Consider the following 19,679-nt stretch of genomic DNA (forward strand, 5'->3'; position numbering starts at 1 on the left):
CCAATAGGTTCATGTTAATCTGCTCCAGTCCTATTCTATTGGCAGTACGTCACTACAGGTACTAGACAAGCTGTATTTGTACATTTGCACATCTGTGTCAGCAATGGATGCAATTTAAAGTAGCTGAATGCATTCATTAGAAGATTTGGACATAGTGTGTGTATACACAGGGCCTGTAGAAAAACGTCAAGGGTAAGAGGAAGAGCAAATCCTACAGAAGAGGGAACATGTAAGGTTCTTTTGAGTGACTTGCTGCTCCAACCTTCAAACACCCACCTGAAACATGAAAGGGAATTCCATTAACACTTCCCTCTCCGCACTTCAATCGGAGCAGGCGATGGCCAAGCCTGCTTGAGTTAAGTGCCTTTATAGGGCTGCACTCATGTTCTTCTGAGGGCTAAAGGGGAAGCGGAGGCTGATACACAGCGTGGCCCATCAGCATTTGTCCAGTGATGCAGTTTCAGCTGTTGTGGTTTCCTAGTCCAGAACACTGGATATTGAAATATTGAACAACTGGACTTTTGGATCTCCAAAAGCGTCCAACATTTCCAACAAGTCCTTTTCTATTCTATTCTACAGAGACTAGACAAGCTGTGTGTGTGTGTGTGTGTGTGTGTGTGTGCATTTGCACATCTGTGTCAGCAAAGAGTGCAACTTAAAATAGCCGAAGGCAACTCATTAGAAGAGGTTAAGAGTCCTGGTATCGTGAGAACCATGAGAAGTCCAGTATGCTTCTATCCCTTGTTACTGGGGCATTCCCTGATGAAATCACTGGTAACCTGGCTAGGTCCTAGCTGCCTGCCCACTTATAGCCAGTGACAGATCAAACGAGAGGGAGCTGTAGAGACGTATCATGAAGCACAAAAGCACACGATAATCATGATAATCAAAAAAATAATGGGCAGCATAAAGATCTGACCCACACTTCGACCAGAACCAAATTGTGACAACTAGACGACTGGGTCAGAACATCTCTGAAACATCAGGCAGGTCTTGTGGGGGTTTCTTATGGTATGCAGTGGTCCGGACCTACCAAAAGTGCTCCAAGAAAGGACAACCGGTGACCCGACGACAGCGAGGGTCATGGTCACCTGAGACACGATCCATGGAGGCCGCACCTCACAACGTACAGGACTTAAATAATCTGCTGCTAATGTTAGTCTTAGTACCACAGGACAGACACCTTCAGAGGGCTTGTGGAGTCCATGCCCTCGATTGGTCAGATCTATTGTGGTGACACAAGGGGGGGCCTACTCAACATTAAGCAGGTGGTGGTGGTGATGTGATGGTGGATCGGTGTGTGCATGTACATATATACATAATGAAAGAAGGACTCAGGGACTGAGGAATGGAAAACTCAGAGGTTTCGTTTATCTAGAGCAAATGACGTTTTACAGATTGCAAATTCTATCACAGGTGAAAGTTAACAAAAACAGGGTTCTTATGTACAGTCGGCGTAAAGCACATAAAATAAAACAAATATATAAATACAGATATGGATATATTAAATAAGAGCAGCTAAACAAAAGGCATGCGCAGTAAGCGATAGGTGGCATTGTCTAACATTTCAGTACGTCAGCAGAAGCGATAAAGCATTGTACTGGCTGCGATTGTAACAGTCCTCTATGGAACACTGGCTTTTCCCTTATACACACACACACACACAGAGAAACACACTCACTCATGCAACCTTATTTGCAGCTCAAGAGTTGGGTGGGGGGCTTTGCTTATTAGTCGTCGTGAATAGGAAAATAAGACATATGTAGACGTCTGTAAGGCATCTGAGACGTCTGCAAGGCATCTGAGATGTCTGTAGGTCGTCTGAGACAGCTCTAAGACGTCTGAGACATCTGTAAGGCGTCTGAGATATATGTAAGAAGTCTGAGATGTCTGTAAGGCATCTGAGATGTCTCTAAGATGCCTGATACGTCTGTACGGTGTCTGAGGCGTCTCTAAGACGTCTGAGATGTCTGTAAGATGTCTGAGATGTCTCTAAGACACCTGAGACGTCTGTAAGGCGTCTGAGACGTCTCTAAGATGCCTGATACGTCTGTACGGTGTCTGAGGCGTCTCTAAGATGTCTGAGCTGTCTCTATACGTCTGAGATGTCTGTAAGACGTCTGAGATGTCTGTAAGATGCCTGATACGTCTGTACGGTGTCTGAGGCGTCTCTAAGACGTCTGAGATGTCTGTAAGGCGCCTGAGACGTCTGTAAGGCGTCTGAGACGTCTGTAAGACGCCTGAGATGTCTGTAAGATGCCTGATACGTCTGTACGGTGTCTTAGGCGTCTCTAAGGCGTCTGAGATGTCTGTAAGATGTCTGCGATGTCTCTAAGACGCCTGAGACATCTGTAAGATGTCTGTAAGCCTGGGATGCTAGCAAGCCTGCAAAGAGCGCTCTACGCAAAAAAAAAGTGTACATGTAAACATATCTACACTATACACACGACCAGGAGACTCATTACTCTGTCACCTACATTAGTTCACTTAGCTTCACACACAAAGTCGCTTACCGCACAAATCTTTACAGTACTGTGTTCACGGTAGGAGAGACAGATTCAGCACAGGAGATCAGGACATGTTCTTACAGAGAGCCGTGGCTAAAACGTGCAGGCATCCGACAGAAACTCTTCAGTACGGTCCATTACAAATAAAACTCTACAATTTTAGATGTTGCCTTAAAGGAAGAGCTTGGTTCAACATGCTAACGTGGCTAACAGTGAACGGAGGCCACCAGTTAGTGTGGTGTAGTTTAGCTAACTACATAATGCTAGCTGATGGCTGTTCGAGTTCGATGGCTGTTCCAGTGGTTGGAAGGCACCAGTTAGCACCAGCATGATGTCTTGTGAATACTGCTAACTGGATGCTGTTCTTATGCTGTTTAATGTTAGCATTAGCATTAGTATTTTGACTCAAAATAACTTTAATTCTGTTTTTTTTTCTCTTGCAAATGGAAGCCAACAGTTAGCGCAACGACACGATCATGCAAAAACCTTGTATCTCCATTTTTGTAATTATCCCTTTTCTTAATGTAATTTGAATCTGGCTGTTGTTCTTTACATTGTCCCAGACTTATGTGATGAAGGGACTCACAGAAATGATCTAAAATGACCTGGAATTAAGTTGTTTTACATTGACTTCCATTGAAAGTTAAGGAGGTTTTTTCCTTCTCCTGTAAAGTTGCACAGGTTTGTGTGTGACGGCAACGATAATATCATTCGCATGTTGCTAACTGTTGTCTGTTTGTCTTCATGTATTGTTAGCAACAGTTTTATTGACTGAACTGCACTTCATTTCCTTTATTTTAGTTCGGCCGTAGTTCTTCATTTGTCCATCAGACCTGCTCCTGACACAAATTTGAGAATTACCAGCATTAAAACGTCTGCTCAATTTTTTGTCTGCCCAATTTGCCACAAACATGCCACAGTTTACCAAATGCAACTGATGTAGCTACACACTTTAGTAACATGGCAAGAGAGCGATCCCTAGGCTGCATTTGAGAACTTTCATGCCATGTCAAACCCCAGCCCATTCATATACAACTGAGGTGTCTTCACATTTCAACTGTAAACAGGTCACTTTTCAGCAAAAGTCCAAACCAATGGATAACCAGTACATTGTAAGGCCTAATAGTAAAGCAAACCAATCTTAACTCAAGAACACACTCTCAACATTCATCAAGCATCAGCACAGTATAAGAATCAAAGAGCCGTGGTTGAATTTAAAGCTGCGTAAAAATGCTGTAAGGGCCCTAAGCGCTCTAAAACACCATACAGGCACTCACCTTCCAAAAACCAGAGAATTGGATTTTAACAGTGGTTCGACTAACAGTAAATCCAATTTGGATCATTTTTTTTTATTATTATTAGAATTATTGCTCTAAAAATGTTGGAATTCCACTACTCATGTGATCTCAGAGCCTGGAGATCCTTCCAAACTAAACTGGAGAATTTGAGAACGCCAAACACAGCTTGATTGAAATTTGCTGGAAATTGTCTTGGAGCCTATAAATGTGCCATTAGGACAGATTGTGAACAAGGCTTTCTTCAAATCAGGCTTACTTGACACTCCTTCAGATATCTCGGTCTTCAAACCTAAAGGCAATCAAAGCATTTTTTCTTTACATTAAATTCTGTAATATTTCACTCTGGGCAGGGCTTCTTTTTCCAGTAAGTCACTGGACCAGGTGAATGATCCAGCGAAAACGAGACATGTGGAATGGCAGATGAAGTCTTCTATGTATGCTTTTACAGACTGAACAAGGAATTCCCTTTGAACTTTCATCTTGGGTGTAAAGAAACAAAAACTGTACAGATACAATCTCAGTTCTTTGCATATATAGTTTTGAATACCCCCCAAACAATGAGCGTAGATACCAATATTCGACATGCACGAAGAGAACGTTCCAGACATTGGAGGCAGCGGTGAGTAGGAGGTCAATTACTAAGCCTACGGAGGGAATGAACGTCCACCGATCCTTACATTCACTAAATATATAAAAAGGCCTGATTTACTGAAGCAGCCGACACGAGCTAAGAGCGTTTTCTGCAGCCAATCATCTCCTTACCTGGATTGTATGTGCGGTCATTGTTAATAAGTGTGACGAGCTGCAGTAAATCCGTCCCCAAACATGAGGAAAGAAAGGAGATTCTTTGTACAAAACAGGTTTGCCACAGCAGTGACGGAATGACGTCAAGGAAAGACCTTTAGAGAGATACTACAGGGAACAGCACTTCCCGACAGATTACCCTATTGGAGAATAGAGCTAAACAGGCCACCTGGACACAGTCACTGCTCTCCTGAAGCAGCCCATTCCAGTCCAGTCACACTGGCATTTGGACGCTAGAGATGTAACTTAACCCTACTTCTGTTCCTCATTCGTATAACTATATCGCTTATATATTAGCTTGATAGCAATTATGGAATAATTCACAGTAGATACTGAATACAAAGCCTTAAAACTAATAACTGGACAGAGTTTAAGGGGTTAAATTCCATAAATTAGATAGTATTTAGGCAATGAAAAATGTAACTTTGGGTTACTGAATGATCACAGATCAGATCACATCAATAATGACCATTCATTTATATGGAGGCTTTTATACTGTGAATTATTCAATAACTACTGTAAAGCCAACGAGTATGTAATGTAGTTATGAGAGTGAGGCTCGGAGCCCACTTACAGAACTTAAGAACTCGAGGGGCTCAAATAAGACCTTAGATTGTGCAGGAGTTCTGAGATGAACTCAGGTAAAAGAGCCAGTTCAGCAGAACTGAACTGGACTAGGAGTGAGGCTATGCTTGGCTTAGGGCTGGACCGGATGACTGGCTGATTTAACTGTGGGAGGAGATGTCGGACGAGCTGCTGCTGTTGCTGTTGGTCGTTTGAGCTCTCTTGATGTACAGGTTAAGCAGTTTCATCTGTGAGGGAACAAAACAGAGAGTTACCTTTGTAACAGACGGTCATCACACACAAATGCACACTACATTACAATGATCATATTACAGTGATCAGCAATCAGTGGGCACCCTCAGGGTCCTCTAGGCTTAATGGGAATTCTGGGATTTAAAAATCGACATGTTTGTGATTTCAGTTCGTTTTATGATTAGTATTGTTTTTAGCCACTAAATGGAAAACTGCCCAACCAGGATTCATTTTCTCAATAGTATCTAGGTAGATAGAGCCAAACAAGCTCTCCCATTGGCTGGGACTTCACTGGCAGAATTGAAGGCCTAACGCAGCACAATTAAATAAGTGACAGATGATTCAACCAGTTACATTTTTGATTTCCAGTGGGTGGGACCAGGTTTGTCTGAAAAAAAACCCATCAGCCTAGGCCTACAGGAACTACCAGTAGTTTCAGCCAGTTGTGTTAGAGCTCTTTACTAAAAGTGAAACTGCTAGACATCGGACAGACAGGGTCAAGCCTTGTGTCAAAATAAGCTTGCTGGCGAGTATATATATTTATTTATTTATTCTGTCCAACAATAGAAAGTGTATGCTGATAAATTACACCTTGTCTGTTCCAAACCAGGCTAGTGCGCCCCCTAGAGGATACACGTTCACGTATAAAGCAGAAAAGCCTCTGACTGGCTGCGTTCTACCCTGCCCGCTTCGCACTAAGCCACCGATCCACAAGCTTGTTATCGACCCCCTAATGTGTGTATTTCAAAATGGGCTGAGAGGGCAGGAAACTTGCTGATATTGAGGGTGGATCTACTCTTTTAAGCTTCTCTACGGTTTTACCTTGCTGCCAGTGAGCTGACCAAGATGTTGCTTCAAATCTTCCCCAATCACTGAATAGATCGCCACCAGGCAGAACACACTGGCTTTCCGCACACTGCTCTCAGTGTTATCATAGCCCTGAAACAGAAACATGCAGGATCATCAGTGGCAGACAAAGGAAACAGGGGTTAAATATATTACATATTGTGTGTTAAAGATGTAAGAAAATATTGTATATCAATACTGATATATCAAAGTATTGCGATATCATGTTTTGCAATGATGTATCAATAAAAAAAAAAAACAGTAGCAGCTTTAATGAATAGTTTAGATTTAAAGAGTTGCTAGCAGACAGCGGCTCATTTTGATCCCAATTTGGTACTGTCAATTAACCCACACATGTACCATATGTATCATGTCACCAGGATCTTGCCAATGAACAGCAGTTTCCTATGCAAATGGACCTGATGGAGCTGGTGAGCGGAGTGTATCTCTGTTTTAAGGGACGTGTGTAAAGGTAAAGATTAGGGTGCACATAACAAGCTACTGTGTTTATGTATACGTAAGTGTGTATGTGTGTGTGTTTGTGTGTGTGTGTGTACCTGCAGCAGGCCAGGGATGATGTCAGGCAGCAGTTGGTGTAGAGAATCCTGCGGGATGCGCTCAATGACTTTGGTCTGCATTTTAATGGCAGCCAGGTCAATGGGGTAGTCTGCGGTTTGGACGATGGGACACAGCACCTTAATGCACTGCTCTGGGTGGATGGAGCCAGCCAGCGTGGAGGCAGCCTCTTCTGCAGCGCGCACCACCTGACCAACAGACGGGTGCAATTTATCATCAACAGAGCATGTTTGTCGTTGACCTTACAGTCCTTTTGGAGCATTTCTATTGGTCTATACATTATAAAATTTGGACCCAATATGTAGAGCAAGATTCACATTATGTCAAAAAGGGGGAAAACGGCAAAAATAGACACACAAGATTTTTCCCTGAGAGTGAGATATGTTTGTTTAACTGTGCACTCTTATAATTAGGCAGGGGCGGTAAGAAGACAGGGGACTGAGGGTCTTGCATCACCCTTTATTTTTATGGTTGTTTAACTGCAACTGCTTTTGATAACAACACAAATGGCACAGTAAAAAGACCTGTAAAATAACAGTAATTAACTGGCAGCAGTTTCTTCAGTACAGTGCTGTTTATTTACAGGCTGGTTTGCAGTATATGCTGCTTAAAACCTCAGCACCCAATGCCGTTTATTTACACATCCCTGCATGTAAGGGAGAGTGTGTAATCTCACCTCTTTGTGGGAGTCTTTGTGGGCCTCCAGTGTTTTCATGATGGTGAGTTCTGCATAGTTTTTGAAGCGAGCCGGCTGACTGCGCAGGATTTCCTTCAGAACACGCAGAGCCAGCGCCCGGATGGTGTGCTGAGCAGAAAAACAGTCAAAGGTAGGTTATCATCAGCTCCTCATGCTTTCAGAAACCTGGTCTTCACTGTTTTTTTCATATATTTCCATATCTTACTTCTTCAAGTGGCTTCAGGTTTCTAAACTGGGATTCTGACAATATTCTGGAAATACTGATTTTAGGTTCAGCAACTAATAACAAAGTTGTCAATAAATTCCCCAAAAAGACTTTTTGTTTTGTTAAAGGGTGCAGAAATTGTTCCAAGTGACACACTATAGTTACTTAAAACTTTTGGGAAACTGTGGCAAAAGTCAGTGCATCACACCCTGCAGTTTTGAGGCTCATAACAAAGAGTTTACCCCCTTTAAAAAAAGTTAATTATTAAAAGTTAATTAATAAAAAATTATTCTGTACCATATTAGTACTAAATTAGTTATTAATAATAATTATTTAGTACTTACTAATCAAGTACTTTTTATTCAGTAAATAAAGTAAGTAGTAATTATTCAGCACTTACTACTTATTTAGTACAGGCTAATCATTCAATAAGTACTAATTATTAAGTATTTACATATTACTTACTACATATTTACATATTATTTACTAATATTAATTAGTTCTTATTACTAATAATAGCAATAATAATAATAATAATGCAATGAGCACTGTATTCAGTAAGTAGTAATTAGTTATTTGCTTGCTATTTATTTAGTGTCTAATTATTATAAAATGGTATAATAATTATAACGAACAACATGACAAAATACATCATTATAGAATTATAAATATATAAAATAATGATAAAATATTATATATACAAAAGTACTCATTATTTACTATCTACTTACTACTAAAAAGGACTAAATGTGCAATATCTTCTAATTATTCAATAAGTGCTAATTATTCAGAATCTACTATGAAACTAATGTGTAATTGAAGTATGTAGAGCTGAAAGGGTTTAGGAGTTTCTCTGCCCTCCAAATTCCAAAAGATCTCAATCTGATGTGATGCAACGACAAGTATTCACTGCTGCTAACGTCCTGGTGCCTTGACACCACAGGGCACCTTCACAGGCAACTAGCATATTATGTATGTAGGTGGTCATAATGTTCTGACTATATTTTCTGTAGTTTTGTAGCAGTAGTCTGTTTATACTGTTCACAGAGGAGTGTGCTGCGCTGTACAGTATGCCACTCACATCTTTGTCCCCCATTGTCTCCAGCAGCAGCAGCAGCATTGTTTTAAAATGCTCCTCCCACACGGCCACACTGTCGTCCCGAGTAACCTTCAACAGCTCCAGGAGGGCCGCCCGCCTCTCCTCCACACGCTCGCTGTGACTGGACAGCTCCTTCAGCAGGTCACCAACCAGCTCCAAATTTTGTGTGGGCCCTGACCAATGACAACAGAAACGACATTCACAACCTGAATTCACAAATTCACAAATCTCAGAACATCAGGAAAACTGTTTTTACCAGCTGAGTAACTTTTGGGATGCACCATTTTGTTCTCACCAAAATCCTGCCGTCGACCTAAAGAAGCAGAGAGACGGTCAGCATTATGTAGCTGGATGTTCTGCATGTTATACAGTAAATGGTAAGGACAGTAATTATGTAAAAGTCTGCTGTTATCATAAGAAATCCTCATAACTCCAATTGTTTTCTGTTATTCGCCAAAGCTGGTGAAACAGTAAGATGCGACGGCGCCTTCAGGAAAATATGGTACTTGTGCAAAAGTAGCTCATCACCTCTAGACTCTATTAGTTATGGGAATATGGCTTGCTACCAAGTTGAACCAGGTCTTGTGACTGCAGCCTTTCCTGCTAGGCTAAAAGCTACCATTTTACCATCCCTTCTCTCCATCATCTGCTCCCTTGAAAACAAACTGGACTACCTCAGTTGAACCAAACTGGAGCTAAACACACAGCAGAAGGGAAAGCACAGGCTAAATGATTTACCGTTACAATTCTGGAAAGCCAAATCTGGGGAAGTAAGTGGGGGCATGGCTATAAGCTAACCGGCTGCAATCTCTTTAGCTTGCTAACAGCACATTGCACTGGGAGGGCACAACTAGAGAACAGACTGGGCCATTAGTCTGTCTTTCTCAGATGGTCTGGCCATTTAGCTCTAAGCAGAAGCCACCTAAACCCCAGCCCTAAGTTCTCAGAGTTGCTGCCTTCTTTACTGTCACACAAAAACCTTGTACCACCAAACTCCAACACACACTGCCCACACTTGCTAGCATCATGGCTCTGAGAGATGGGGGGAGAGGGAGGGCCATTCTACTCAAGGCCAGTTATGGATGGATGGGGCATTGCCAGTCATCAATCCTGCTTGAGCAGCAGAAGTGATTAGATGCATGTGCAGATGACCCATCAGAACGCAGCTGAAGAAATTCTGACAGCAATGGCCAGTGCAGCGTGCAACAGATGTCAGAAGGTCTGTGGTGGGAGTAGTGATTCGCGTAACTAATCACAAAACTCACAGTTCGAATCGGATCGGAGTCACAGATTGGATCGTTTAGTGGAGTATGGAGCCCTTACACAGTGGAGTCCCTCCTTGAAGATTTCTCCACACCTCACACTAATATAACTCTGCTTTCCACTTTGGGTTGGCTTATGGCTCTCGTGGCTCTGCACAGCAGCAGGAAAACTGGTAACTCTTCAGGAGGGCAAAACAACCCTCTTAACTTTCAATGGAAGTCAATGTAAAACTATTTTACACTGAAATTTTACACTGGAGCATTTCTATTGGTTCATTCACAACTGCAAACAAAGTAAGAAATGACAAAAATAGAGATACATAGATTTTGCATGGCAACACTGATATGCTGACGGCATGGTGCGAACTCACAAAGTGAAGAGTTTTGGTGATCTGAGGTTTATCTTATTATGGTAAGAATTTAATTACACTCTAGTAACTAAACATGCAGGCGTTACCATCCCGAAACTGTTCCACGTCATCGTCAAACACAGCCTCCCTCAGGGCGCCCTTGTCATAAGAGCTGATGGAGTCAGTGTAGTTGTAGGGGTTGTACTCTCGTGTTCTAGGGCCCAGGAACTGCCGGGGGGACGGCGTGTTCAGTAGTGAGGTTTTATTATCCAGGGCCATCCTGCCCCCCTCCGTCACGTCCCCAACAAGCTTGGGGTCTGCAGCCGATGACGTCACACCACACTGCAAATGTTTATGAGCATTTAAAGGATGTGTGTGTATGAATGGGAGGGAGAGAGGACAAACAGAAACAGTGAACCTTTTGTAAAATTACAGCAGTAAGGAGCCATTTAACATGCAAAATGATATTTATAGGGCAACACAAACATTAAAATGCTACTGATGCAAAACAGTTAACAATTAACTTCGAATATGCTTCCCACCCATAAGGACGCTGTATGGGAAAAGAGTCAGGTCAATTCTAAGGGCCTGTGACTGTGACAGAGGTCCTAAGAAATATATTAAATGAGTGATTTGGCTGATTTGCTAAGAGTTGTGTGGCCCAGTGTAATATCTTTAAATGGGGCCCAAAATTCAGAGCAGTGCCCCTGCCCACCCATTAGCTAAGGTTCTGCACTCTATCAATGCACTACCAGTGCTGGGAGGGTGAAGGCTAGCATGTGCTTCCTCCAACACACACTGCCCACACTTGCTAGCATCATGGCTCTGAGAGATGGGGGGAGAGGGAGGGCCATTCTACTCAATGGATGGGGCATTGCCAGTCATCAATCCTGCTTGAGCAGCAGAAGTGATTAGATGGATGTGCAGCGTGCAACGGATGTCAGAAGGTCTGTGGTGGGAGTAGTGATTCGCGTAACGAGTCACAGATGGGATCATTTAGTGGAGTATAGAGTCCTTACATAATGGAGTCCCTCCTTGAAGATTTCTCCACACCTCACACTAATATAACTCTGCTTTACATTTTGGGTTGCCTTATGGCTCTCGTGGCTCTGCACAGCGGCAGGAAAACCGTCTTCCACACTGTTATGGTGAAACTGTGCCGATTAATCTGCATACTCAGAACCGCGGGGTGCAACCCATACAGATCACGAATTATCCGTGTTCCGTTACACCCCTAGGTGGGAATGTCTGAAACTAGGAGGAGCATGGAGTAACGCTGTTTCATGTGAATCTGTAGTGAAGCTCACCGCATCGTCTTTTTTGGTGTCACGTTTGATTGGCTCAAAGCTGTCCTCCTGGCTGCGGAAGCTGAAGCTCTGAATGGCCTCTGTCACTCCTCTCAGAGAGCTGTAGATCTCCTCTGAGTTCATGTTCTCTGTGTCGTACTCCAGCATGCTGAAGGCAGCACATACACACACACACACAGACGGACACACACAAAGTAAGAATACTTTTGGGTTCAATCCTAAAGAAACTAAAAGAAGCTTTAAGGAAAGCCTACTTGGACTTGTGGGTGACTGAGCTATAGTGCATATGGTTGCCTGATATAGCATATATCCAACACTGTGCAAAGGTTTTAGACACCTGTAGAAATTAGAAGGAAAAAGCTCCTTATTTGGGCTGTAAGTGTTTAGTTGCTCAGTAAAACACTGATATTAGAATAAACACAAATAACATTTCGTGGTTCTCCATCACTGTGTTCATTAGAACATCTCCAGGGTTCTCCTAATGGAGTCTAGTATTATTTAGAGTTCTCCTCATATCAACACCTGGTTTCAGTGCTTAATGATGGTAAATCAGGTGAGCTGCTGCTGCTGCTGCTGCTGCTGCTGCTGATGATGATGATGATGAAGGTGAACACGTCCACGCTGTGCTGGCTGGAGAAACCTGGAACCAAGCTCTGTTCTTCAGACTAGCTCACAAGATCGCACCTACTTTCTTCACAATGAGAGGCAAGATCTTGCCTCTTTTTATTGGATTTATGTTTACCTGCATCTGTTCTAATGGGATCTAAAGCTTCTACAGTAAAATCTCTCTTATTTCTGAGAGAAAAGCCTTAAATAATGTGCTAAGGTGCCTAAAACCTCACTAAAAGCATGATCAGATAATACCACTCCATAAAGATGCAAAACAATACGCAGTAATTCACACCCACACGGACACACACATACAGCAGGGAACCACTAGAGACATACAGCAAAGGTGGTCAAAAAAGCCATGAGCTACTGTGAGGGGAAAGCAGTGTTAGAACTGAGAGGGAAGGAGGAGGGCTGGAGGATGAAGTCACAGGATGAGAAGAGGAGTGATATGGTACAGATTCCTGAACAGTCTGGTAATGGAGGTGCAATGATGGTTTAAAGGTTCAGTTCAGTGAAAAATCCCATTGATACAATTTCCCCCTTTGCTCTAATGTGGTCCATCGGCTAAGACGTGTTTGTCGTCCAATGTTTGCTTCTTTTGTTGAAGCTCCCGGAGCTGAAGAACGCTACACAGCGTCCAAGAAAGGTTGTCTTCATCTGGGTTAAAGGAACAGTTCCACCTGTTTTAGATGTAGCTGATTAGCTAAGAGTGTCCGAACTGAGCTTATTTACTTTTAAGCTGGAGCTTTGATGCTAACATTGGCTAACAAACACTAGAGGATAATAGTCCCCTAAATTCTTTTGTGTAAATGCACTATATGGACAAAAGTATTGGGACACATGCTCATTCATCGTTTCTTCTGAAATCAAGGTTATTAAAAAAGAGTTTAGCGCTTTTGTTGGTGTAACTGTCTCTTCTGTCCAGGAGAAAAGGCTTGTTACAAAATTTTGGATGAGCATGGCTGTGAGGATTTGATTACATTCAGTGACAAGAGCGTTAGTGAGGCCTGGATGTTGGATGATGATCACCACCCCACCTCATCATCCCCAACTCCTCAACTCAATCCCAAAAGTATTAGATGGAGCTCCACCATTATTACAGAGATCACAGTTCTTCCACTGCTCCACAGCTCAATGCTGGGGGGGGGGGGCTTTATACCCCTCTAGCCCACGCCTGGCATTAGGCAGCACGGTGCTAATAGGTTTATGTTTATCTGCTCCAGAGAGTCCTATTCTATTGGCAGTCTTTCTCTACAATGGATGCAACCTTTTCATTAGAAGGGGTGTCCACAAACATTTGGACATGTAGTGTGCATGGCCAAAAACTTCATCCAGGTTTCTTATATTATAAAGGCCACAAAGACTGCCTGTGTGATTTAGGGTGTAGTTCTACCAGCAGTATTTTAGACCACAGGACAACCCCTTAATGAAGACCTGGGTGCAGTTTGAGCCTCTAATGCTAAACGAAAGAAGCAAAACTTGGACACACAACATTTCTTGGCTAATCATCTACATCTGAGCTAAATTTCTAATTGTATACACTTAATTACCCCCAATTAATCCTTTAATGAGGATTTTTTTTTCCAAACTGACACTTTAAGCTTTAGACAGTCTGCCTACTGTTGTAATACTCCCACTAGACCCCAGAACACGTGCATTGCTTTAGATAGGACAGTGTGATGAACTGCAGCCTGTTTTAAAGGGGTGTGTGAAGCCCCCATATGCCCTTGTCCCCCACACTGTGACCTCCCCCCCCAGGCAAAGGTGCGGCGTTACCTGGGCGAGAAGGCCCGTCGCAGCGCCCGGAGAGGGGGAGTGGTAGGGCCGGGGGGAGGAGGGGGAGTGAAGGGGCACGACGGCTTTGAGATGCCATTCGAGCTCCAGCCCCATAAACGACTGGGCCAGGAAGGAGGGATGAAGCAGGGAGGAGGAAAAAAACAGAGAGAAAGAGAAGAAGGTCGTAGGAAAGGAGGAAAGCAGAGGAAAACTGGCTTTAGGTGGAAACTAAAGCCAGGAGTGTTATAGAGGTAACAAACAGACTGGAATTAGAAGAGGATTAGTGTATGTTGAATCGCAACAGAAATCCATAAAGGAAGACCTCAGATTCTCTGCTGTAGAGATTCCGATCATGTATGTGCTGATCATCCATATATGCCTATTTGTAATTTGGTCTAACGAGTAGATTAGGAGGTGTCTATTATTTCACTGTTTATCATGGATTTGGTGCTCGTTTATGGATTTTCCTGCAGAAGCAAAAGCTGGATAAACCTGTTAATAAGAACATGCAGATGGCAGGAGTCAAGCTTAAACAGACGCTTAAATTAAGACTAGCTGGAGATTTTCAAGAACATGATACAGTTCAGTTTCCCCATGAAAAAACGGTTCAGTTAAATCAGCAATACAATGCAAGAGAACCTCCTCAAACACACACACCCACACTAATCACATTTAGGTAGAAATTCAGAGAGGTTCAGCACCATCTAGTGGCTTTCTCTGCTGCTACAGTGCAATCTATAACACCAAACAGCACCAAAGCAACAATTACAGCCAAATATTGAAGCCCTGAGGAGTGTTTATGGCTTTCCGAGCAGTACTGGAGTACCTGGGTGAAAGGCCTCCATGGGAGCAGTTTGTGGGTGATGTCAAAGGACTGGTGCGGCTACTGGAGTGGCGTGGAGGAGTGCGACCCACTGTGTTGCTTGGTGAACCCTTAAAAAAACAGAAAGAAATGAGCTGGTGAACAGAAAAGCTTTCAAGTAAAACGGTGAGTTCATTAATGCCTAATATGATATGTAAGCTGCCACAAAAGATCTGAGCAAGGCATGGACTCCTCTGTAGGCGTCCTGTGGTATCTGGCACCAAAAGACATTAGCTGCAGATCCTTTAAGTCCTGTAAGTTGTGAGGTGGGACCTACACAGGTCACATCAATGACTGGAGTCTTAGGAGCTCATGACCCTGTTGATTTGTTCTCCTTTCTTGAAGCATTTTTGGTAGGTACTGGTCACTGCATACCGGGAAAACTCCACAAGACCTGCCTGATACTTTGGAGATGTTCTGACCCAGTAGTCTAGCCATCACAGTTTGGTTCTTGTCAAAGTGTGACTCAGATTCTTATGCTGCCCATTTTTCCTGCTTTAAAAACCGTCATTACCTTCAAGAACTGACTGTTCTTGCTGCCTAATATGTAGATCCCACCCCTTGACAGATGAAGCCACTGTAGATGAAGATAGTCAATGATTTTCACATCACCTGGTACTAATGTAATGGCTGACTGGTGTATAACTGTTTGTATAGTCTCGTGCAAAGGTTTGGACACCCTTTTATCCTAACCATGACAGTTTAATCTGTATTTCTTTAATTAAAGAGAGCAGTTTTGCATTCTCTAAAACATGAGACTAAAACTAAGATCCTCAGAATAGAGCACAATTCCTAAATTCCTGATATGTATTATAACCTAAACTTTATTGACCGATATATTGTATACATGTGGGGTTTAACTGTTTCCTGAGTGGACACAGAGGCCCTACCGTGGCTGAGGCGTTGCCAGAGTTCTTCAGATGGTTGTGCAGGAGCTTGGTGGCTCCATCCTGGAAGGTTTTGGGCAGAGCACCCAGCAGCATGGTGAACTCCGGAGTGTTCAGCTCAAACAGAGAGATCAGCACCATCTGAGCCGCCTGCAACACACATTCAGACTACAGTGAGATGAGGGCTGACAGGCAGACAGGGACTGGGAACAGAAGTTGCTTCCATTAACACACAGCTGATCTCGATGTGCTGGAACTCAAGGCAAAAGTCGTCAGGGCAAAGTTTCTGAAAGTAGGAAGGAAAAGAGTGAAAGATGTCAAAGATGTCAATTTATGTCACAAAATCTGCCTCATTTGCATATCTCCGCCTATGAAGGCCACAACAGTGGCCCTGCCCTGCCCACTCAGGTCTAAGAGCTAGTCAAATAAAAAGACAGCCAATCAAAACAGAGCTCATTTCTCTTATATCAGCCTTAAAGGCGATGGGAGGTTGGAAAGCTGTTTTTATTTTGATAGATCAGACTATGTCCTGGGATTCATAGGATTTTTTGGGCTGGAGTTCAGATGGCTTCTCCCTTGGTAGGAAGCCAGTAAGCGGAGCCAGGAATGAGAGATTACATTGTTCAAAGGGAGGTTATGGGGTGGTGGAGGGTTGCGCAGACAGGTGAACAAGGTAGAGGTGGAATTTATAGCATGTTAGATAAGGGAGGAGGGGCTTCAGGCCTGTTCCTCCATCCAAAATTCAGTTAAATCCACTTAAAAAAAATGCACTATGACCCTTTTTGGGACATAAAGCTACACAAAGTGTATGAGTACAGATCAAAGAAAAATATCATATTATAAAATATTAAAAACTGTAGAATATGGGCCTTTTCAGGAGACATGTGTGGCTACATATGTGAACACCTCACTCAGTTTATAATGTCTCCTTAATTAAACATCAAAATTATGTATAATAATAGCATTATCTATACTAGGTACTCGGTACTAGGTACTAGGTATTTTTGTGTTATACATATTGTGGCGGTGAGGAGGTGGGTGCCACCCTACACCCCCTTGATGCCGTGCTCCTGGTACCCAGGTGGCGGCATGAAAAGGCCTGCTCAGTACTACACGAGAAAGGGACTGTCAAGAACTTCTGCACGTGTGCTGAGACTGTCAGAGGCTGTTATGTGTGGTCGGGTTTTCGTTTGGGTGTGGTGGAGGGTGAGTTAAAAAGGTGTGCGAGTCACTTGAGCCCCGTGTTTGCGTTGTCTCTAAGCCTTGCTGCCAACCAGGTCACGGTGGCCAAGCCCCCTTCCCCAAGAGCTCGCCACAGCATGTGCTTAAAAATCCAAAAGTACTTGGAAATACAGACAGAATACTCAAATTCAGACAGAATACTAAGTCATATTTTACTGTACTTTGTCCAACCCTGTCATATCTACAGTTCTGCATTCGCAAGATATGAGTGGTCACAGCCACTCAAGTAGAAAGGAAACCATAAACTCTTAGAAATGAAGGTCTTACAAAGGCCTCCTTGAGTGATCTTATAGAAGGACCACTGTTGTTTCTATAAAGAACCATACTTGTAATAGTGTGAGTGTGAGAAACCTGTAAATCAAGAACCTTTGTATAAAGTAAAGGTTCCTTAGACCTTTAAAAAATGATTTTCACTCACTCATCTCTACTACAAATGTGGTTCCCCCATGGCATCCCTCAAAGAACCCTTTGTAGCACCTTCATTTTTGTAGAGTGTAGAGAGATTAGAAGAAACGGTTAGGTCCTCCAAGGCAAGCTGGCGTGCTAGACGGTTAAGTACATCATCAAACCTCTTCAAAGTACGAAGCACCAGAATCATTAGATGTTAACTAGTTAAAAGCTCAATCCATTCATGAAGGAACGCAGCCTGTTACACTTGCTTCCCACAGCCGAGATGTTAAAGAGTCCTAAACTGGGGAGACAAGAACATCCTCTTGAAGGTTGCCAGAGAGAGCAGGAGGAAACGCAAGCCAAGATCTGGTTCATACGCAGGTCATGCACGGTGGTCGAAGGCGTCTGAAGGTCAGGGCACACTATACCTGCTTGCATCTCTCTTCCAGGTGGCCCTCCACGGACAGAGAGGCCAGGGAGCTAAGCCTCACCGATAGCTCCTCACTCACCCAGCTATGGAGGGTCTGAGTGTTGGGGTGGGTACACAGTCAGGACAGCAGAAGCCACATGTAATGCAAATGCTTTGAGTAAATGGCTATAACGGTCCCAAGCTGACCCTGAACCTTAAAGTCAGTACACTATATGTCCAAAACTTTGTGGACACCTTCTTGTTTAAGGTTCCTTCTGGAATATAGGTTAAGATGTAATTGGGAATCTTCCTTCCTTTCACTGCAGCAACAGCTTCTACTCTTCTGTGAAGGCTTCGGAACACTGCTGTGAGGATTTGATTGCTTTCAGTCACAAGAACATTGTATGACTGGAGCATTGGGTGATTAGTTCTGGAGCTCTATCACTGCAGAGAACACAGTTCCACTGTTCCACAGCCCAATATTGGGGGTTTTATACCCTTCAAGCTCATGTTTGGCACTTAGCATGGTGATCCTAGTCTCATGGCAAATTCTGTTTTATAGAGATACTGAATTCACCAATTACACAAGATGTTGGGATACGTTTGGACATATAGTGTAGATTATTTAAGCACTGCTATTCATAGAGGTGGAAGCCCAATTTCTAAAAGGTAGAACAGGAAAGTTTGTCCTCCAAAAAAAAAAAAATTCCTTTTACCTGATATACAGTCGATCAGCAAAGATATGACTTGCCCTGGATAAACGAGGCTAAAGTGGCTAATAAGTAATGGAAGCTCATACCCAATCAATTAGCATTATGCTAAGTCATCACATGTGTCTGCTTATATATGCTGCTAAGTATATGTTTGCTTATGTGCCTTCTGCAACTCACTCACCTTTCGCACATCTGAGCTTTTGGGCTCTGTCGTCCAGGTGATGATGCGGGAGACAGCCAACCGGGTCTCGCTGGAGTTCACGAAATCTGTGGGATCCATTTGCCTAGCCAGGGACTCGATATACTTCAGAATAGCCACTTTTACCTGCACAACAGAGATGACTAGTGTTGTCAGAAATATCGATATATTGAAAAACCAATACTGAACACTATGAAATGATACAATACTCGCTTCCTGTGGAAATCAGATCAAATGCACTTTCCTGCCTGTATGCTTTTGTAATGCCCGTTGGGTTTGGTGTGATAAAACGATACGCAATGACCAGAAAACTGCACTTCAGAGCAGTTCCTGTTTTCAGTATCACTGAAACATTTAACATGGTGTTTCGTTAAATGATCATCCTGATAAATGTTTATTATCCTGTAATAAACTATTATCCTATAGTGCTAGCGACTATAACTAACTAAGCTAAGCCTCAGCATTTATTAGTGCAGACAACTGAATGCTCCCAAAGTGCACAAAAAATAAAGGCTTTCAGGTTAAATTGAGGTTGCTGACACAACAGCTGTATTTCTATTTGTCTCTGTGTCGCTTTAGCGGCACTGATCATGTGAACATTAGGGATATGTATTGGTAAGAATCTGGTGATCGAATACCGGGGTTAGGATTTAATATATTGCAATATACTGCGATACTGTCAGCAAGATGATATAGTCCAATTTTTTTTTTACATTTCAAAAGTTTAGGAAAACTGTCATAGTATAAAAGCAAGTCTTAAATTAATAGTAATTACAGATCACTACAAAATTGATATAACAGTCTTACAACACAGGAACACAA

General features: G+C 42.8%; 1 protein-coding gene across 1 annotated transcript in view; it reads right to left on the reverse strand.

The window, feature by feature from the left end:
• Positions 1-1,346: 1,346 nt before the first annotated feature.
• LOC140537697 (CLIP-associating protein 1) overlaps positions 1,347-19,679 on the reverse strand; it is an 84,788-nt gene continuing 66,455 nt past the window's right edge. Inside the window, exons 31-42 of the mRNA XM_072659877.1 lie at positions 18,840-18,983; positions 15,908-16,054; positions 14,982-15,088; positions 14,156-14,275; positions 11,768-11,915; positions 10,568-10,802; positions 9,105-9,161; positions 8,831-9,021; positions 7,524-7,652; positions 6,829-7,035; positions 6,248-6,364; positions 1,347-5,421 (exon numbers count right to left, since the gene is read on the reverse strand). Coding sequence (XP_072515978.1) covers positions 5,335-5,421; positions 6,248-6,364; positions 6,829-7,035; positions 7,524-7,652; positions 8,831-9,021; positions 9,105-9,161; positions 10,568-10,802; positions 11,768-11,915; positions 14,156-14,275; positions 14,982-15,088; positions 15,908-16,054; positions 18,840-18,983 — 1,689 coding nt within the window. The 3' untranslated portion in view covers positions 1,347-5,334. The remainder of the gene's footprint in view (positions 5,422-6,247; positions 6,365-6,828; positions 7,036-7,523; positions 7,653-8,830; positions 9,022-9,104; positions 9,162-10,567; positions 10,803-11,767; positions 11,916-14,155; positions 14,276-14,981; positions 15,089-15,907; positions 16,055-18,839; positions 18,984-19,679) is intronic.

Source organism: Salminus brasiliensis, chromosome 17 (assembly GCF_030463535.1).
Source record: "Salminus brasiliensis chromosome 17, fSalBra1.hap2, whole genome shotgun sequence".
NCBI classification, from domain to species: domain Eukaryota; kingdom Metazoa; phylum Chordata; class Actinopteri; order Characiformes; family Bryconidae; genus Salminus; species Salminus brasiliensis.